General features: G+C 38.8%; 1 protein-coding gene across 1 annotated transcript in view; it reads left to right on the plus strand.

Moving 5' to 3' along the window:
- Mecp2 (methyl-CpG binding protein 2) overlaps window positions 1-22,999 on the plus strand; it is a 59,346-nt gene that overhangs the window by 6,990 nt on the left and 29,357 nt on the right. The window contains 1 exon segment of the mRNA XM_027432453.2: window positions 16,383-16,535. Within this exon segment, the coding sequence (XP_027288254.1) occupies window positions 16,483-16,535 (53 nt within the window). The 5' untranslated portion in view covers window positions 16,383-16,482.

Here is a 22,999-nt window from a genome sequence, read left to right on the forward strand (position 1 = left end):
TTAGCTTGCACCAATGAAAGACATATCCTTTATAAATGAACAGATTCAGTATGCCGAACTACTAAGGGAAAATTCTGTTGCTTGAGGTATGTATTGACATTGCTTTGGTGTATTATATTCTAATTTTTCCTACACATATTTAGTAATTTTTTAAAATATAAATTTCCATGTGTTTCTAGGTTTTGTGTTTATAAAGAGCAGAAGGTATTACAGCATATTAAGGACTAATTTGCTCTAATATTTCTAGTTGTTTTTGGAATTATACTTGGCAAAAAATAGACAAATGTCTGCAAGTTGTGACAGTTTGTTTTTTGTTCTTTTAAATTCCAAAGTAAATAAATGTAGTGGGGTTTTTTTGGTTTGTAAAAACATGGGAATAATTAAAATTATAAAACCCAAGTATTTATGACAGTTGAAAGTTTTTTTAATAGTTATTTATGTTTTGCCTGCATGTGTATATCAGTACACAATTTGCAGTCTTGGTTCCTGAGGAGGCCAGAAGAGGGCTTCAGACCCTCTGGGACTGGAGTAACAGTTGTGACCTGCCATGTGGGTGCAGGGAATTGAACTGGGGTCCTTTGAAAGAGAAGCCAGTGCTCTTAACCACTGAATTATCTCCAGCCCTGAAAGTGTATTTTAAAGTGATTCTACCTTATTAAAAATGTAGCTTATAAGTACTTGTATAGTATTCCTTAGAAGTTCTTCCAGATTAAGACAAAAAACAGAGGTTGTTGGATCCTCTGGAACTGAGTTATAGACAGTTGTGAGCTGCCATGTGGGTGCTGGGAATGCAACCCAGATCCTCTAGAAGAGCAGCCAGTTTTCTTAACTGCTGAGCCATCTCTCCAGCCCCAGAAATATGGTATCTTTAAGCTTTTGGGGCGTTGTTTTTTTTTTTTTAAGATGAGTTGTGTATCCCAGACATGGTCTCAAGCTCCTCATATAGCTGAGGATGACCTTGAACTTCTGATCCTTTTGCCTCTATGTCACAAGTGCAGTGCTGGGATTATAAGTAGACATCACCCTACCAAGCAGAGCTCTTTATTTTTAATTAGGCAAATGGAATGTTACAGTAAGAAACTTAGAAAATACATATAGGTACAAACATTAAAAGTTAAACATTCTGCTGCATGCCTTTAATTCCAGGACTCAGGTGTCAGAGACAAGGCTGATCTCTGAGTTCAAGGGAGTCTGGTATGTCCTGAATTCCAGGACACCCAGGACTGTATAAAGAAACACTGTCTCAAAAAACAACACAACACAACAAGAAATTAAATACATTCCAATAATTCACCAGGCAATGGAAATTGCTGTTACTATTCATGTGTTTCAGAGATCAGGTTGTAGCTCAGTAGTAGTAGAATTCAAACATGTTTGCAGAACTATCAGCTTAAGTCAAAGCCCTTAATCTACAAATCTAAAAAGATATAATTCCTTGTGGAACTGGGACTGAACTCAAGTCTGCAAACATATTAGCATTTGACAATTCAGGGATTTGTAAGTTCTGTTGGGGAAACACATTCCATTTTTTGTTCACTGGCAGTTGTAGACAATAGATCATTCATGGTACTATTGGGAATTGCTCTATGTAGCTCAGTGGTAAAGCACATACTTAGTATGTGTAAGGCCCTGGATTTGGTCTCTAGTACCAAGAAAGTATGTGACTATCACCAGTAGAGAATAAAAATCTTTTTCAGATTACATTATATTGTATATATACAAATATGTGTTCATTACTGTTTCTAATGTTTATAGTTAAATCTACTTCTGGATATGATTAATGATTTCCTGAAGAAGCACATGTTATTCTAGCACCAATTCTCAAAAAGTCATAAGTCAGTTTCTATAAATTTTATCTTATGTATTTCAAGCAATTTCCTGAGGAGGAATCCAGAAGCCAAAATGGGTTCATGACAAAAAAAAAAGTAAGGTTATGAATGTCCATCTGTGGGCTGAAGGTATAGGAAACTTGCCTAGCATTTGTGAGGTCCTGAGTTCAGTACCAAGGCCTGGAGTTGGGGTGGGAAGAGATCTCTGTTGTGTTTATTATTCCATGCAACAATAAATTAAAAAATAATCATGTCAGGCTTGGCGATGCATGCCTATAACCCAGAACTAGGGACACCATCATAAGTACATAAATAATTGACCAGTCAATTTGAAAAATAACCAAAGAAAACTTTAAAATAGGGATTGGGTAAAGTACTTCCTATACATCCATGAGAATCTGAGTCCTGATCACCACATTATGTTTAAACAAATAGATATGGCAGAGATGGAAACAAGAGGATCCCAGGGGCTCTCTGGCCAGCCAGTCTAGTTAACCTATAAGGTCCAGGTTCACTGAGAAACCCTTTCTCAAAAAATAAGGTGGGAAAGCTGGATACAATTCTCAGTGCTTAAGAGTTCTTACCGCTCTTGCAGAGGACTTGGTTCAGTTCCCAGCATCTACAGCAGCTCACAACCATGAGTCCAGAACCAAGATATCTGTTTACCTTCTTCTGGCCTCCTTAGGCACCTGCACATCCATGATGCATGTCATTCACACACATAAAATAACAAATCCCTTAAAAGTCATAAAAATAAGCTGGAAAGCAATACAGGAGGACACTACTAATTTATTAATTACTATTATTGTATATTTAAGTGTGGGCACATGCTTTTTGTGCCATTTGGAAGTCAGAGGAAAACATCCTCCTACCATGTGTTGCAGGGATTAAACTCAGATTGGCAGGCTTGTGTTACAAGTACATTTACCTGCTGAGCCATCTTAGCAGCCCAAAAACCCGTTTTGAATACTTAATGCCAAATGAAATCAATTCATATTTAATAGCCTAAAAGCTGATATTAATAGTCTATGCAGTTGACATTTTAGGTGAGTTTTTGTTGTTATTGTTGTTCATTCTTTCTTTGAAACAGGATCTCAGTGTGCTGCTTAGGTTCACCTCAAACTTGAAATCTTTCTGCCTCAGCCTCTTGAGTCCTAGGTCACAGTGCTGTTGGCATTTTAAGTTTTCTTCTTGTTTTCCTTACCTGTTTGAGTATGTACATACATAACTTTTTAGGTGAAAGAGATCGTTTAACATGTACTTCTGTAACTTGGATTTTCTCTATATCAGTAAAATAGATTGATATGAGCAGTTTTCCCTAAAAAGAATAACTCAATGGCATTTTCTCATTCTAAAAATAATAATATATTTGTATGATCCTCCTGCTTCCCAAAATAAAAACTAAAATTGGAAGAGGAAAATGCGCCATTTGTAATGAATGATAACTCTTTCTGCCATCTGCCTGAGTTCTGCTGCCACATTAGGGCCCCAAATAACACACAGAGATTAATATTAGTTACAATGCTGCTGGACAATGACTAGGATTTCTTATTGCTAGGTCTGTCTTAAGTATCAACCATAACCATTAATCTATATATTTTATAATGACTTATCGAGGACGCCAGTGACATGCATCCTCTCTTCCCGAGATCACATGGTGACTTCTCTTTACTACATTTCCCAAAATCCTCCTCTCCTAGCCCCGCTTATCTTGCTTCCCTATTGGCCACAGTGTTTTATTCATTAACCACTAAGAGACACATATATACAGAAGGACTTCCCCCATCAAGAAAAGTACAAGTTGTCCATAAATTTGACATGGATTGGTAGATAATGTCTGAATAAGGTTTTTATACCACCATTTTTAATCCCCACATAACATTTCAGTGTCATTTTATAACTTTTCTAGGCTGTGCCTTCAATAAATGACATTTCCGTTGTTTCTGCCTTTTCATTATTTTGAGTGATGATGTATTACCATCCTTACCATCCACTTGAGCTGTCCACTAAATTTAAAGTTCTAAATATAATTCTTAGTTTTCCTCTTTAAACTTGTTCCTTCTGCACTTTCCTCTACTTTAGGAAATAACAGCAATTTCTACCCAGTTACTCAGTCCAGATTCCAAGAGTCAGCCTGTTCTGCTCTTTCCTTCATCATCTTTTACTAGCACTTCCTATGAAACAAGCCACTTTCACTGCCAAGCCATAAATCACCTCTCAGATTGATACAGCAGGACTTTGGGTTACATTTTAAACAGAGTCCTCATTGATATCCTTATGAAACAAACATAGGTCTCTTGGTTATAATGGCACTCCATTTGTACATAACCAGGTTTTTGCATACTCCACACTGAAGGATATGCAGTACATTAAGTTACCACCATTCATTCATCCCATAATGAAGTGAAGTGTCCATAGTGGTCCAGGCACTGATTTAGGTGAGGGATAGAATGATTATAGAGCTTGAATATAGTGACAAAGGCAGACTTAAAATAATTACACAATATTTACTTGCAGTTCTGACCTTGTGGGTTGCAATGTCTTTGGGGTTGAATAAACCTTTCACAGGGGTCACCTAAGACCATCAGAAAACACGGAGATTTACATTACAACTCAGCACTAAGAAAATTGCAGTTATGAAGTAGCAATGAAAATAATTTTATGGTTGGGGGGTCACCACAATATGAGAAGTTGTATTTAAGGGTTGAAGCATTAGGAAGTTTGAGAGCCATTGACTTAGCAGGACAAGTATGAAGTCAGGACTCACTATCCTATATACTATGGGAAGAGCCCAGCCTTGAGTGAGTTAATGAAGCCTTTCCTGAAGAGGCATAATGACAAAGCTGGGAACTGAAGAAACAGGCAAGATGTAAAATGGAGGATGGCTTTAGACTTAAAAAAAAAGTGTGGGTGAAGGTTTTGAGTCTAGCAGGAACTTAGCTTTGTCTAGAGAAGATCAATGTAATGGGTTTGTTTGTTGGTTGATTGGTTTATTTTTACTCTTTGGGGGGCCCACCACCCAGCTCCCAAATAATTATACAGAGACTTATTGTTTCTTATGAATGCCCCCACATTAGTTTGGCTTGTTTCTGGCCAGTTTTTCTTAAATTATCCCATCTACCTTTTGTCTCTGAGCTTTTTACCTTTCTCTATTTCTGTATATCTTTTCTTTCTTTCTTATTCCGTCTCTGGGTGGCTGGCCCCAAGCATCCTCCTGTCCTCCTTTTCTCGATCCCTGATCTTTTCTCCCAAGATTTATCCTCCTACTTATTGTCTCTACATGCCAGCCGCACCTATCCCTCTCCTGCCTAGCTATTGGCCATTCAGCTCTTTATTAGACCAGTCAGCTGTTTTAGGCAAAGTAACACAACTTCAGAGAGTTAAACAAATGCAACATTAAGAATGCAACACATCTTTGCATCATTTAACAAATATTCTACAGCATAAAATAATGTAACTCATCTTTAATATTCCATAGCAGAGCAAAGTATGGGAAATGGTGAGGAGTGGTCAGAGATTGACAGCAACTGGATCATGCAGATTTTGGATGTAGATATCAGAACGGTAGAAAACCTGATGGTTAAGTTTGTTGGGGTTTGAGGTTTAATTTGCAAAATAGTAGGTTTAATTATGACATTTTCATAAGTATAATAATTTGGTCATATTAACTTCCTTGTTACCCACAGTTACCCCTCTTGCTCGTTATCTTCTTTTAGGCTTCCACTTAAGAAGAGAAAATGTGGTATTTGTTTTTCTTTTAATTCCTTTGAGACAGAGTCTCATGTACTCAGGGCCTGGCTTCAAATATGCTATGTATCCAAAGATGACCTTCAAATCCTCCTGCCTCTACCCTTTCCAAAGTAACGGGAATTTCAGGTGTGTGTACTACCATGCCAGGTTTTTGTCTTTCTGAATCTGGCTTGTTTTGGTTCTTGTATAAATGGCCTTCTTTTTGTCTTTCCTTCCATGGAGTTTTAAAATCTTCTGTGAAATTTAAAGAGGCTGTGTCTCAAACTCTCTTTTCATTCATTGTTCTAGGGATTGCTCAGTCAGAACACTTGTATATTGTCATGTTTTTTTTTTTTAAAAAAAATGAACATCTTGGGCTAGAGATATAGCTTAGTAGTTAAGAGCACTTGTAGCTCTTGCATGGGACCTAGGTTTTTTTTTTCCCCAGCAATCACATGGCAGTTCACAATTTATCTGTAACTCCAGTTCTGGGGGTATCTAATGTCTTCTGCTGGCCTCTATGAGCATGGTGTACATGTGGTACAATTACATGGAGGCAAAACAGCTGTGCACGTAACATAAAAACAAATAATTCTGTTCTTTTGTTTTTAATTTTGGAACTGTTGATTACTTCTGTCTCAATTTTTTCTTTTAATTTCCATTTATTGGAGGATGTACTGAACTTTGAACAGTCCTCTCATTTTCTGGGCCTCTGTTAAAAGCTTTATTTAATTCTACTGTTTTTTTTTCTTTACTTTGAATCCTGTATGCCCACTGCCTAGATTGATTGGTACATTTTTTTAATTCTTTTATTAGTTCAAATTAGGAACAAGCTTGCTTTACATGTCAATCCCTTCTCCCTCTCCCTCCCCCCCTACATCCCACCTGCCCCTAGCCATCCGCCCTCCATTCCCCAGGCAGGGTAAGGCCCTCAAAAGGGGCTCCCCAAAGTCTACCACATCATCCTGGGCCAGGCCTAGGCCCTTCCTGATTGGTACGTTTTTATACTGCTTTTCTGGTCATTGGTCGTTTGAAAGGAATTCACAGACATGATTGCATGTACATCTCCTAAAAATTATTATATTTTCCAGTCTAAGCTCAACACCCTGGGTCACATCTAAACCATACCCACTCCAATTCCAAATTCCCTTCAAATGTCTTTTATTGCTGTGAGTTGGGCTAAAAGGCAATTAAATTTTTTAAAAATAAATTTTTATTTAAATTAAAAACAAATCTGATTTTAGCCTGGTGTTGGTGGAGCACGCCTTTAATCCCAGCACTCAGGAGGCAGAGGCAGGCGGATCTCTGTGAGTTTGAGGCCAGCCTGGTCTCCAGAATGAGTGCCAAGATACACTCCAAAGCTACACAGAGAAACCCTGTCTTGAAAAACAAAGCAAAAAAAATCTTATTTTACGTATCAATCCCAGTTCCCTCTCTCTCCTATCCTCCCATGTGCCCCAAACCAATCCCCCATCCCACCCCCTATCCATTCCCCAGGGAGGGTGAGGCCTTCCGTGGGGGATCATCAAAGTCTGTCACATCATTTGGGGCAGGACCGAGGCCCTCCCCCATGTATCTAGGCTGAGAGAGTATCCCTCCATGGGGAATGGGCTCCCAAAGCCCATTTGTGCACTTGGGGTTAAATACTGGTTCCACTGCCAGAGGTCCCATAGACTGACCAGGCCTCCCAACGGACACCAACATTCAGGGAGCTTTGTTTGGTCTTATGCTGGTTCCCAGCTGTCAGTCTGGGGTCTGTGAGCTCCCACTTGTTCAGGTCAGCTGTTTCTGTGGGTTTCCCCAGCATGGTCTTGACCTCTTTGCTCATCACTCCTCCTTCTCTACAACTGGATTCCAGGAGTTCAGCTCAGTGCTTGGCTATGAATCTATGCTTCTGCTTCCATCAGCTACTGGATGAAGAATGCAATTTTACATATTTACATTGCATTCAAGTTTTTCTTCCTCTACCTATTTTAACAGGAACATCCTCGACACCTCTATTTCACGTTTAACAATGAGTCTTTAAAAAATTGTTATTGTTGTTTTAGATTTTTTATTTTATTCTATGTGTATAAGTATTTTTCTTGAATCATAAGTGTGCCAAGTGTGTGCTCTGTCCCCCCAGAGGTCAGAAGAGGGTGTTGTATCCCCTAAGACTAGAGTTCTGAATGGTTGTGAGCTACCATGTGAGTGCTGGGAATTGAACACAGATGTTCTGCAAGAGCAACAATTACTCTTAACTGTGAAGTCATCTCTCTAGCCCCAACATTGATTTCTTGAAGCAATCATCCCAAGCAACTCACATTTTAGAAGTCTCTCTTAATACAGGATTTAACTTTTATCCATTACATTAATTGTGAATGAGAAGTTAGGTCATTGTTAGATAGTCATTGTTTTGTGATCAAATTATTCCAAATTTGATCATTGAATCTCAAATGTGTATTTTGTTTGTTTGTGTGTATGTATGTTATGTACGTACAGGATTTATTAGGATGGTTTTCAGGCTATAATCCAGCTGGTCCAACAATGGCTGTTTACCAGTGGAAGGTCCAATAATCCAGTACTTGTTCAATACATGAGGCTGGATGTCTCAGCTAGTCTTATGTCAGAATCCCAAAAAAATAGGCTCTAATAACAGTGGAGGAATGGCTTGCCAGTGAGAATGAGAAAACAGCAAGCAGAGAGGTGGGAGAGAGAGAGCGTGCACTTCTATCTTTCCTGTCCTTTATATAGGCTGCCAGCAGAAAGCATGGCCCAGATTAAAGATGGGTCTTCCCACATCAAATGATTTAATTAAAAAAATCCCTCACAGATAAACCAGCCACTTGGGTTTTAGTTAGTTCCAGATGTAGTCAAATTGACAACTAAGACTAGCCATCACAAATCTACCCCTTATTAACTTGACACTCAGTCATATCTCCTTAAGTCATGCTTAATTTCCAAATGTAAATAATAACCAGGTCATAATTATATCTAACATGACTTAACTATCTCTTATACAACCCCAAACACATAAATTTTAGAATAGGTGGCAATGTCCCTTGAGAGACATTCTTTTAATATCTAAAGCTTAAATATTGTAACCCCTAAAATTCTCTTAATTGATGTTACATTGCATTATAAAGAAATAGAGGAAAGAAAATGTAAATATCTATTCAAATACATTCTTTACAAAATTTGACAGAAACATTTGTATCAATTATAATCCTTGTTTCTGCAATTGGTCACATGGCATTAGTTGGTATTTATAACTACCTTCCTCTACTGTCCATTCTGTATTTCCTCCACTCTCAACAAGCACCTCAGTAAATCTTGGCTCTTTTCCTGAAGAAGTGACCCACATTCCTGAAGGGTCTGTGCCCTTAGTCATCCTGTCTGGATTAGGCTGTTTGTTTAGAGTTTCCCATTGGCTTTAATCACAGGTCATGGTAGCACCAAGAGACATCCTCAAAGATCTCCTGCACTCCAGACATAATCTTTCTTACTTCCATTGTGGAGAAGCAATCCAATCTCCTTGGTAATCTACATCAATCTCCCATTCTAACACTACTATTCCTTTCTTAGCTTGATGGCTAAAGGGTATCAGAAACCCAAGGGGCCAGGGGGAGTTTGAGCTTCAGTTTAATAGTTTAATGGAATGTTATGTCTCTAGGCAGGAGCCCTCCCCCCTCTGGAATCAAAACTTCTAGGTAATCAGAACTTAACGTCATGGGAAGCAAAAAAATTCATAGTGGGTCACTAGGGATAATAATGAGTAGGACTATTCCTTTTTCCATCCCTTGATTCCTGGACCTATGGATGCTGGCTATGGGAAAAACAGTACCATATATTGGATGCTGATTCAAAGCATATACTGCTTTCTGGAGAACCCTGCCCTAGCCCTTCTGGCTACTGCCCTCCTAATTGACATTGTAATTGTGTCTTCAACATGCCAGTCCATTATTCTGTAAGACCAGCTGCTTCAGGATGGTGAGGAATATGATAAGGCCAGGGGATTTTATGAACATGGGCCCACTGTTAAACTTCTCTGTCTATGAAGTGAGTTCCTTGGTCAGAAGCAATACTGTATGGAATAGTATGATGATGGATATGGCATTCTGTAAGTCCACAGATGGTGGTTTTGGCAGAAGCATTACCTACAGGAAAGGCAAATTCATAACCAGAATAAGTATCAACTCCAATCAGGAAAAAGTATTGTCCTTTGCATGAAGAAGTACTCCAATGTAGTCAGCCTGCCACCATGTCATTGGCTGATCACCCCAGGGAATGGTGCCATGTCTGAGGTACAGTGTTGGTCTCTGCTATTGTAACATCTGGCACTCAGCAGCAGCTGTAGCCTGGTTAGCCTTGGTGAATGGAAGTCCATGCTGTCTAGCTGATACATAACCTCTATCTCTGCCACTGTGACCACTTTGTTCATGAGCACATTGAGCAATAAAAGGGATGGCTAGGAAAAAAGGTGTTTATAGAATGGGCTATCCTGTCTTCTTCATTACTGAACTCTGCTGAAGTCACCTTTTGATGAGCATTTACATAGGGCACAAATTTCTTCCATTTGGACAAATCTATCCATGTCTTCACCAGTTTCTCAATCATGTTCTTTCCAAGCTCCTGACCATCCAGCATGTCCATTGGCTACAGCTCATGAATCAGTGAGCAATCATACTCCTGGCAATTTCTTCTTCCAAACAAAATGTATGGCCATGTGTACTGCCCAAAGTTTTTCCCACTGTGAAGATTTCCCTTCACTGGTGTCTTTCAGGGTTGTCCCAGAAAAGAGCTATAATGCTGCAGCTGTCCACTTCTGAGTGATTCCTGTATTATGTGGGGAACCATCAGTAAACCAGTCTATAGTCTTCTCTTCCTCAGTCAACTGATCATAGGGCATGAAGCTATAGGTGCACACTTGTTAGCAAACAACATTGATTGAAATGGGAATAAAAATGATAGGCATTTGGGCAACTTCATGTAACTTGTTTGTGCCTCAGGACTTGCAAGGACCTGATCCCATATATACTTCCATTTGATAATGGATTGCTGCTATACACATCCTACTTTTACCACTTGGTAGGTCATATAACACCCAACTAATGATAGGCAGCTCAGGTCACATGGGAACTTGGTGGCCCATTGTCAGCACCACTCAACATGGGCTAGGCTCTTCCCCATTGATCACTAATTGAGAAAATGACTTATAGCTGGATCTCAAGGAGGCATTTTCTCTACTGAGGCTCCTTCCTCTGATGACTCTAGCTTGTGTCAAGTTGACACACAAAACCACCCAGTACAACTACCATAAAACTGACATTGCCTGTGCTGCTCATTCATTACAGGTCAAGCTATTATAGACATTGCTTTATCTATGCTACTCATTAAAATAACTACAATCACCTTGCCTTTGGCAATTCAGCACTGCCATCTGGCCCTAATCCTTCAGTGCCCAATTAAACCCATGGCATTTAATTCATCCACCTGAGCAGCAGTGTCTCCCATCCTGAGGTCTGGCACAAGGGGCAACAATAAAACTTCAAATGTGGTGGTGCCCCATTCACCATTTTGTGTCTTACAGGATCAATGAAGGGCATGCATGTCTTTTGGACCTTCCTATTGTGGAGAATTAGGTTTTACACAGCATATACACTCTAGCATTGCAATTTCTCCATGGCTGAAAATTCCTTCACCAACACTAAGCCAAGGGATATCAAGCATTTCCAACTCCTTTTTCAGTAGGCCATCTTTTGACAAATGCTTCAGCCGACCATACAAACAAACCTATGACAACTTGTAACTGTGTGGTCTTCCATATTAAACCTAGAGTTTCCACTCAGAGGTTTCATATCAATAAACTTGGCCTGACCAAGTTTTATTTTCCTTCCACCATTATCCCATACCCTTAAAAGCCATCCCCACACATATCCGAAGACTTCTGCTTGAATGAATTAGGAAACTCATTAAGTTATTTAGTAGTGTTGTACACCTCCTCATGGACTATACATTATATCTTCCTTTTAGGAGCTCACTTAGCTCTTAGTCTGGTTACAATTCTAGAGGCAACTATTGGTGGACCCTTAGGTACATCGGTATTGTCTTAATCTGGTATTTACTTCAGATAAAAGTCACTGCTGGTTTAGCAGACAATGAAGGATTCTTCATTGAAAGGCAGAAAAGGTTAATATTTCAGGTTGTGGGATGGGAGTACATCTTTTTCTGAGGGTGGAGAGACTACTTCTAGGGTGAAATAAACTCTTGAGAATCTGGCGGTTCAAAGTTCTAGATTCAATAGAGTACTCCCACACATCCCCATCCCACACAACAAGAAGTTGGTACAAGTTACAGGATCTCATTCTTTATTCAATACAGAGTTACTCTGTGTAGCCCTGGCTGTCCTAGAACTCACTGTAGAATAGGCTGGCGTCTGAACTTGGAGATCCACCTCTGCTTCCTGAGTGCTAGGATCAAAGGTGTGTGCCACCACCAGTTCCATTCTTAACCAATTAATGGATTTCATTCTTAACCAATTAATGGCCTTACTTTAACTGTCCACACTCTCCAAGGCTGGGACTTGAATTTTCAATGTAATCCATCCAACCTTGTAATGAGGGCTTTGGTTTGATTTTCTGCAACTTGAGTTCTGTGACTGCTGGAAAGAAGAGTCTCTTCCACTGCACACTTAGAAACCTTTAGACTGTTTATGTGCATCTGGAGCCTATCATTTTAATCATTGAATTCATTGTTGTCTTTCACCATATACTGAGATGCTAGAAGTTGGTTAATTTTATCACAGAGCTCATTCTTTTCCTTTGTCAATTTATTCAGAGATGCTAGGAGCTACCAACTTGCATCATCTTTGTCCTATTTTTTCTCTTCAATTTGTCAAAAGCTTTATATACAGAATCACCAAATCTGTTGCCTCTCACAATTGGTGGATCAGAATAATGAAATGCATTTGTCTCCTTCAGTTTGTAATATAGTTGGCATAATGGGCTTTCAGTACTCTATGAACCTCTAGGAGAGGCTTCAGTAACTGTAGATGCTGGCAAATTGGAAAGCCTATTTCAGATACTTAAAAATTCATCCTTGTACTTCTGTTGTTCTAGAACCACTTCCATTACCAAAATATATATTAATCAGGGTTCTGTAGAAGAACAGAACTTACATAATGGATATACTTTATTAGATGTATTAGAATGGCTTACGGGCTGTGGTAGTGCAACAGTGGCTATCTACCAAGGGAAGGTCCAAGAATCCAGCAGTTGTTCGGTTCATGAGGCTGGATGTCTCAGTTGGTCTTCAGTATATGCTGGAATCCTGAAAAAGTAGGCTCTAATACCTGTGAAGTGTGGACTTGTCAGCAAGAGAGAGAGAGCTAGCAGGCAAAGAGAATATGCCTCCTTCTTTCTTGGCCTTTATACAGGCTTCCAGCAGAAGGTGTGGCCCAGATTAAAGGTGGATCTTCCCACCTCAAAAGATAGGACTAAAAGTGGGTCTTCCCACTTCAAATTAATTAAGAAAAAAATCCCTCACAGGTGAACCCATCTACTTGGATTTTAGTTAATTCCAGATGTAGTCAAGTTGACAACTAAGAATAGGGACCACACCAGGTATGGTGATGAATGCCTCTAATCATAACACTCATCAGGTGGAGGCAGAAGGATCAAAAGTTCAGGGCTGCCCTTGGCTACCCTAATAAATTCAAGGCCAACCTGAAATACATGGGATTCTGTCATAAAAACCAAAACAAATATAACCTCTCTGCAAAAATGTAAAACAACCACTTAAGAACACTGGAGAATGCTCAGAAATATGCAGAAGCTGTTGCTGAGTTAATCATTGGAAGAAGGAAACGACTTTGGAGTGAATTTCCTTCTTATAATGACTGCTCTCCTGAGAACTATCCACTCAAGCTGTCTTGGATAGAAACATGCAGTCTTGTATTAAGAAATCAGAATTCAGAGTAACCACCACTCTTAGGGACCTGAGGGGGGAAATCAGCCAAAATCAATGGGCCCAAATTCTTCATTCACATACACTCCACCAAACTCTAGCTAAGGTAGAAAAACTGAAGTTTTTGCTGTTGCCTATTAAGGTAAGGCAATTTGGAGTTTGAGCTGAATCATGTTAACTACTAAAATTTGAAAACCAGAATGCTTGTGCTGGGGAGATGGTTTGAGATGCAGCATGTTAACAGAGATAACAAGACACATTTTTAAGGGCTGGGTATTTGGCTCTGTTAGGACACTTACTTAGCATATGCAACGCCCTGGTACAATACCAGTACACAAAAAAAAGATACATTCTAAATAATAAGGGTCAATTCATTAGGAAGACATTAACATTCATAAATGTATGTATGTCCAACTACAGAGCTACGAAAAATAGAGGAAGAAAAAATTATGAAAATTAAAGAAAGTAATGTATAAACCCACAAAAAAATTTGTTCCAGAATTTTAATTCCCTTCTTAGTAATCAATAGAACTGGATGAAAAACATGGTGAGGATATAAAAGATCTTAACATTTCTGCTTTCCCTTACCATTTGTAGAGTAATACATAAAGTGGTTACAGATTACCCATTCTTGTCAAAGGAGAGTGAGGCAGCTCAACACTATATCCTTTACTGGACTGTAAAACAAGTCTTAGTAAAATTCTGAAGCTTGATTATATTCTCTAATCAGACTGAAATTAAATTGGGAATCATAACCATAAGATATAGAAAAGGCCCCAAATATTTGAAAGTTAACACATTTTTAAGTTACACATGAATCAGGGCGGGGAAACCACAAAAATTAGAAATTCTAGGTAGGAATTACAATGAAAATAATGTAAGATTTGTGAGATGCCTAAAAGATTGCTTAAAAGGAAATTATAGATTTAGGTAATTTCTTAAAAAAGAAAGATGTAGGCTGACCATGGTGGTACATGCTTTTAATCTCAGCACTCAGGAGGCAGAGGCAGGTAGATAAGTTCAAGGCCAGCCTGATCTACATAGACTGACTTCGGGGACAGCCACAGTTACATAGAGAAAACCCCCCCTAAAAAAAAGAAGAAAGAAAGAAAGTGATCTAAGGTTTTGCCTTAGAAAGCTCGAAAAAGAAGAGCAAAGTAAACCCAATGCAAATAGAGGGAAGGAGGTTATGAAGGTAAGTTACAAGACAAACAATAAAGAATTAAATTAACTAATAAAGTTAGTTCTTTGTTATATCCACATGGCTAATCCACAAAGCTGATGATCTATCTATAATAATCAGGATTATGAATTTGAAACCAGACTGTGCTGCATGTATATATACGAAATTCTCACAAACATGACTGCCCAAATGTGAGCAGAACAAGGATAATACCAGTAGACACACCAAAATGGACAGGGAAAAGCCCACAAGGCAACAAACCTCACAAAGAACGATAGGATACTGAAGAAAGCTGAGAGTAGGAAAGGTGGTCTTGGGGGGGGGTCGACACAAATTGGTTGTCCAGTACCAAACAGCACTGAAAAAATACATACAAGTAACATTATATGGACTCAAAAGGTTATATTTAGGAACATAAATCTATATGCATATATGTATGCCAAAACAATGAAAGAAGAGGCCATGAATTTAAAGGAGAGTAGGGAGGAGTCTTGTAGAAGGGTTTGGAGGGACAAAAGGTAAGGAAGAAATGTAATCAAAAAAATTAAAGTAAGAAAAATGTTAACAAATTCTTTCAAGAGTTATATGTATACACATGCCTAGTGCCTATGGGGAGCTAGAAGAGGGTATCAGATCCCCTGGAACTAGAGTGTTACAGATGGTTGTTAGCCACCATGTAGATGCTACAAAATGAATCCAGCTCCTCTACAGGAGTAACAAATGCTCTTAACCACTGAAACATTTCTCCAGTCTCTCAAAAATGTTTTAAACCATATTAAGTTACCAATATCCACTGTAAAGGAAAATATTACTAAAGAGCCTTCAGACATTGAAGGGGCTTTAAGAGAACATTATGACTAACTGAAGTTGACAAGTTGGCTAAAACTAGGGAAAACAACTTGAAAAATAGGACTTACTAAAACATATAATAGGAGGCTGGAGAGATGGCTCAATGGTTAAGTGTACTGGCTGACCTTCCAGACAACATGGCAATTCACAACTGTCTGTAACTCCAGTTCCAGGGGATCCAACACCCTCACACACATACACATGTAAGCAGACACAAGTGCAAATAAATCATTTTAAAACACTGATATACTAGGAAATAAAAATATTAACCCTTGTTTTGGTAAAGTTAACTTACTGTCAAAAACCTTAGCCAGAAGCCAGGTGTGGCATGATAGTACATGTCAGTAATCTTGTACTTGGAGAGTAGCATGATTTGAACTATAACTTGGGCCAACCTAGGCTATATAATAAGTCCAAGGTCAGCCTGGGCTACAAAGTAAGACCCTGTCTCAAAATTACCAGCACCACCAGTAACTCTAGCACTTGGGAGGCAAAAAGATTATAAGGTGAAGGCCAACCTCAGTGTAGCTCTAGTGTGTGTGTGTGTGTGTGTGTGTGTGTGTGTGTGTGTGTGTGTGTGTGTGTGTGTGTGTGTAGAGAGAGAGAGGATGGAGCTTATCCTATGTAAGACCCCTGGGGTTTAGTACAGGCACACACAGAGACAGAGGGAGAGAAAAAATAAAAACATAATCATGTCAATGAGTAAGAAAAGGTAATTTGATAAAATCTATTGCCTATTTGTGATTTTAAAAATTCTTAGGGCCAGGGAGATGGTTCAGTGGTTAAAACACTAGCTGCACAAAGTCTGACAACCTAAGTTCAACTTCAAAAACCATTTTCTTTTAAAGTCGGGTACCGTGGCAGAAGTCTATAATCCCAGCATTTCTACAGTGAGATGGGAGGCAGAGGGAAGAGAATAATCACCTGGAAGCAGCTAGCTTACTTAGAATGCTGAGAGAAGATGCAAAAATAAGAAAGACCCTGTCTCAACAAGATGAAAGGTGAGAACTAACTACTGAAAGTTGTGCCTCTTACCTCCACACATGTTCCATGTATATGCTCATACACACACACACACACACACACACACACACACACACACACACACACACACAATATAACAAAAATTGTACGTTTCTTACCTGGCTGTGACATGTACCTGAAGTCCTGCCTACTTGTGAGGCTAATGTAAGATGATTACTTAAGGCCACATGTCCACAACCATATTGGACAGCATACTGAGAGCTCAGGCCTAAAAAACAAAAAATAAAAGGAAAAAAATTCTCAGATTAGAAATAGATGCAAATTTCTTTTTTTGATAAAGTGAATTTTTAAAAGAGCTAAGAATAAAAAAGAGCTAAGAATATCCCATATTTAATAGTAAAACATTGAAAATCAGGAAAAAGGCAAAGATCTTGGCACTGACTGCTTTAAAATTATACTGAAAGTCTAGCCAACACAAATATGAGAGAAGCAATAAAATTGTTTCTTTTTACAGGTGATATAGAAAATATGAAAGAATATGTTAGAAAGAACCTAATTAAAAACATTGATTTAAGGTCTTGATGTACAAGGCCAGTATACAAATTTAATTGGAAATGAAGTTTAATGGTGCTGTTACAAATAATTCAGTAAGAATATACAAACTCTGTATATTGAAGTTGAAATTATTTCTGAACAATATTAATACTGTGCCCAAAGATTGAAGGGGTATGTGTGTGTTAGACAGACAGACAGACGGTGTGTTTGTGGGTGTGTGTTTTAGTGGTATTAAGGATAGAACCCAGGACTTTGTCTACACAAAGCAAGCACTTTACCACTTAGCTGTGTTTCTAGCCTTGTTGTTTTGTTTCCTGAAGTAAGGGAGTCTCACTGTATAGACGTGGCTGGATTTGAACTATCCTCCTGCTACCTCAGCGTCCCAGTTCTGATAATACTAGTATTTGCCATCATGCCTAGCTAGGCTGCATTTTTAAAATGAAAAGTGAAAAGTTGTTAGAGAGAAACACAGAAATAAACCTTCAAAACTGTAGAAAAAGATTTCTTAAACTATAGGAAGCAATATCTATTTTGCCGGGAGATAAATTGGTTTTGTACTAAAGCCTCTGTTTGCCTTTCCATGAGAGCCTCACCTCATGCCAATGGGCACTGGCAAGGAACTACACCTACCCACCTCAGCTCTGGGAAATTGCTGGGTTGTCACTGCAACAGACATTTTTACCCAGTCTCCTGCTACCGAATACCGTGCCAGCTGCTCTTAGGCCCTATACTTGGATATGCATGCCTCCTCATTGGATGCCAAATGTAGCTGAACTTTCTTTGGACTGCCAGCTTCCAAATAATGACACTTAGCAAAAATCATCTATAGGTGGAGTTTCTCTGTGTCCTGGAAGCATCTCCCAAATAACCACCCAGAGACTTGATATTAATTATAAATGCTCGGCTTTCTTTCTTTCTTTCTTTCTTTCTTTCTTTCTTTCTTTCTTTCTTTCTTTCTTTCTTTCTTTCTTTCTTTCTTTTTGCTAGCTCTTATAACTTTTTTTAATTAGAAACAAGATTGTTTTACATGTCAGTCCCAGTTCCCTCTCCCTCTCCTCCCCTACCCACCCCCCTCCCCCCCCACCCTGCAACTAAAACTCTACCTATCACATATCCTTTCTGCTCCCCAGGGAGGGTAAGTCCTTCCATTGGGGATCATAAAAGTCTATCATATCCTTTGGGATAGAGCCTAGGCCCACCCCCATGTGTCTTGGCTCAGGGAGTATCCCTCTATGTGGAATGGACTCCGAAAGTCCACACCTATGCTAGGGATTACTACTGTAGCTCCTACAACTTAAATTAACTCATTTCTATTAATTACATTCTTCCACATGGCATTACCTCTCTTTCATCTTACACCTCCTGTTTCCTCTCTGTGTTTGGCTGGTGACACCTCTGAAGCCACCCTTCTTCTTTCCAGTGTCCTTAGTCTGGTTCTCCTGCCTGACCTTATCCTGTCTAGCTATTGGCAAGTCAGTGTCTTTAAGTCAGTCACAGCATAATTTACACAGTGTAAATGAATATTCAACATTTTCCCCTTTTTGGCTAAAAAGGGAAAGATTTTAACTTTAACATAGTAAAATTATATACAACAAAAACAGTTATCAAGTAAGAATTACAGTTAATATCCAGTCCATTTGTATTTGGCAAATTTAGAGAAAAAAAATGTTATCTTTGTGAGTCTAAAGTTTTATACCTAATTTACCTTTTTTATCATAACTAAAGAAACTTTAAATGTAATTATTTAGTCTTTATTCCCAACAAAGATCCCAGAAGGGTGAAATGTTACCTAATGACAGGGACATCTGGCTGCCTGGACAGTCACCCAAAGTTCTTCTGTAACATTGGTTGCATTGGTGCATCCAGCACTGGCCTACAGGCCTAGTATATCTGACAGACATTTCTGAGAAGCAGTGCATTTTTGAAGGACTGTCCTACTTTGTCTTGGCAAAGTTTGTCAGTTGCCTTTCTTGCATCCTACTGGTCCAGTTTGGAAAATGTACTCTCAGCAATTGAGGCAAAGGCAGATTCTTTGCCCAAATGACTAGTTTTTGGCATAAAGAAAAAGTTTCTTTAGTGCCCATCATCTTCTCTGAAGTGGATTGGTGCTGCCAGGAGCAGATATCTCACTGTCATGAAAAGCTTTAGGTTATTAAACATATTAAATGCCATATTCTGTAGGTCTTTGAAGTGTTTGAAGACCATCTATCTGTCTAAATATATTTGTGTATGACCTTGAAAACATATATATGATACAAGCTTGGTTATTATAGATGACTAACTACTAACCTATATTTTTTAATTATACATCATATTTTTCATCTTTTTTATTTTAGTTAGAAACAAGATTGTTTTACATATCAATCCCAGTTCCCTCTCCCTCCCATCCTCCCCTACCTCTCTCCCAACTAAAACCCTACCTATCACATAATCTTTCTGCTCCCCAGGGAGGGTAGGCCTTCCATGGGGGGAATCATCAGAGTCTATCATATTCTTTGGGATAGGGCCTAGGCCCTCCCCCATGTGTCTTGGCTCAGGGAATATCCCTTTATGTGGGATGGGCTCCCAAAGTCCCTGTGCTAGGGTTAAGTACTGAACTACTACAGGAGGTCTCGTAGATTTCCGTATACATCATATTTTTAAATAAACCACATAAGCACAATACTCCAAACAAGAATAGAAACATACATATAGTATAACAATTTGTATCAATAAACCAAAACCTATACCAATGTAAAATATTTTAAGATTAATATTTGTTTTCTTGGATTAAAGTAGATTCAATAATCTACCCTTTTTTTCCTATCGTTCCTATATCATATTCCCCCTTTTTCCTTTAGAAAGAGATCTTTGTATTTAACTCCTTTGTTTATCCTTTTTTTGGACTAAGAACAATAACCATTTGTAACCAACCCCCTTAAATGACTATAAACATCCATAGCACATCTTTTGGGAGGTGTGGGCATGGTTCTCTAGACTTCTTCCTGTTGTTTGTGGGTGCTTGTATGCTTTGGGGAACTTTGAGACAATCAGGATAATCATTAAGTCTTGGCTAGAGTGTTGTGTGAAGCTGGATTATCTCATCCAACAGCCTTGAAACTGTTCTAGATGCTGGATCACCTGGGCCTTCCATTTTTATTGGTGTCTGATCCCCGTGTGCTAAAAATATATAACATTTTAAAGGTAATATACATATCTATGTTAATACACATATAGACTGCATTGTACACAAGTCAGCCAAAGATGATTTTTTTGTTTTATGTTTCAAGGCAGTTTCTTTGCCCAAATGACTAGTTTTTGGCATAAAGAAAAAGTTTCTTCAGTGCCCATTATCTTCTCTGAAGTGGATTGGTGCTGCCAGGAGCAGACATCTCACTGTCATGAAAAGCTTTAAGTTATAAAACATATTAAATGCCATATTCTGTAGGTCTTTGAAGTGTTTGAAGACCATCTATCTGTCTAAATATATTTGAGTATGACCTTGAAAACATATATAATATGATACATATTATATGTATACGTAATAGGTAAACTATACATCATGTATCTGGTAGTTCTTCTAGGTTTATTTTTGTTGCCAGGATTTTCAGGGGATCTTCCTTGATCAATCCTGATTATCTTTAACCTGGAATGAATCCACAGCCTCTCATTTCCTGTAGAAATAAAAGCATAACCTCTTCCCCAAAGTAACACATTTTCTGACTTCCAATTTAAAGTCAAGACATTTTAAAAATATTTAAATTGGTTTAATCCAGCAGTTTTCATAATCCAGTGTGTCTCAGCAGCTGTCATTTTATTAGCAATCAGAACATCTAAAGACAACACAATAACATGAAGAATCCAGACTCTGTATATTTCCCATCTTCATATGGCTTATATATTTTACTCTATTCCGTTTTTAAAGACTTTATTATTTTTAAACTGTTTTTTAATCTATGACTGCCTCTACCCTTCTCTTTTCTCTCCCAAATCTATGTATACTTTTAAATACACCGTAACCCATTTAGAGGTTCTTTTCCATCTGGAACTGTCTTTACTGAGAATCTATCTGTATTGTTTTTTGATTGCATAAGATGAATCTTAAACTGCTATGTCAGCCGCCGCCAGTGTATCTTAGCTTAGTGCATGGCACCTGGCTCCTCCTCCTACAAGCAGCTGCTGGGAGATGTGTGCATGAGAGACACAAGTGCATATGGCTCTGTTTATGTGTGTTTAGAACTTTTGCTAAAGCTTTCTCAGATTTTATGTGGATGTAGGTGCCCGACATTTGGGTGCCATTTGTAAGTGGAGTTTCTGTGTCTCCCTACAGCCACTCCCAAGTAATGACACAGAGGCTTGATATTATTTATAAATGCTCAGCTGATAGCTTAGGCTTTTTGAGCTAGCTCTTATTAAACCATTTTTATTCATCTGTATGCTGCCCCAAGGCTTGTTTACCTCATGTACATACATCTCATCCTGCTCACTCTGCATCTCAAGGCATCTTCTCATATTCTGCTCTTCTTCCCAGCATTCTCTCTGCCTTGAAAATCTTGCCTAGGTATTCACCAATCAGCTTTTGTTGTTGTTGTTTTGATTTTTTGAGACAGGGTTTCTCTGTAGCTTTGGAGGCTGTCTTGGAACTCGATCTATAGACCAGGCTAGCCTCAAACTCACAGAGATCCTCCTGTCTCTGCCTCCCGAGTACTGGGCTTAAAGGTGTACACCACCACCACCCAACTCCACTTTGTTTTTTTTTAAAAGATTTTATTTATTATGTATACAGTCTTCTGCCTGCATGCCAGCAGAGGGTACCAGATCTCATTCAAGATGGTTGGGAACCACCATGTGATTGCCGGGAATTGAACTCAGGACCTCTGGACCGAGCAGTCAGTGCTCTTAACCACTGAGCTATCTCTCCAGCCCCACTTTCTTTTTAATGCATCTCAAAAATCATTTCATCCTTGTCCTGGCTGGTTTTGTCAACTTCACACAAGCCAAAGTTATCAGAGAGGAAAGAGCCTCAGTTGAAGAAATGCCTCCATGAGATGCAGCTGTAAAGCGTTTTCTAAATTAGTGATTGATGAGGGAGGACCCAGCCCATTGTGGGTGGTGCTATTCCCTGTACTGGTGGTCTTGGGTTCTGTAGGAAGGCAGGCTGAGCAAGCCATGGGAAGCAAGCAAGTAAACAAGCAGCACTCCTCCATGGCCTCTGCATCGATCAGCTCCTGCCTCCAGGATCCTGGCCTATTTGAGTTCCTGTCTGACTTACTTTGATGATGGACTATGATGTGTAAATGTAAACTGAATAAACCTTTTCTTTCCCTACTTGCTTTTTGGTCATGTTGTTTCATTGCAGCAACAGAAACCCTAACTAAGACAAAACCCTGTCTCGTAGAACAAAAAAAAAAAAAAAAGTGGATCGTATGTATAAGGCCCTGAGTTCAACCTCCAAAGCTACAAAAAATAATTTGAAGTATTCATGGATGGGTGGATGTTGTTGACATTGGGACAATGTAGGTAATGAGCATACAGACATTTTTGTATTGTTTTTGGTTTTCTTACATATTTGAAGATTTTTCTATATAATATGTTAGAAATCACTTGAAATGATGATTTTTTTTAAGTTTTGGTGTTTTTTTTTTAACAGAATTTCCCTATATAGCCCAGGATGACCTGGAGATTGGACTCTTCTTGTTTCAGTCTCCCAACGGTTGGGATTACAGGGATACGATACCAACCCAGCTTTCTCTTTACTTTTTAGATTAAAACATTATGATGATTATGAAATCAAGCCTAGGCCTGGAGAGATGGTTTGGCAGTTAAGAGTACTTGTTGCTTTTTGGGGGTCCAGGATTTATTTCCTAGCACCTACATAGTGGCTCATAACCACATGTCATTTGACTTCTAGGGGATCTGATGCCCTCTTCTGGCCTCCAAGGGCACA

This window comes from Cricetulus griseus, chromosome X, assembly GCF_003668045.3.
Source record: "Cricetulus griseus strain 17A/GY chromosome X, alternate assembly CriGri-PICRH-1.0, whole genome shotgun sequence".
Lineage (NCBI taxonomy): Eukaryota > Metazoa > Chordata > Mammalia > Rodentia > Cricetidae > Cricetulus > Cricetulus griseus.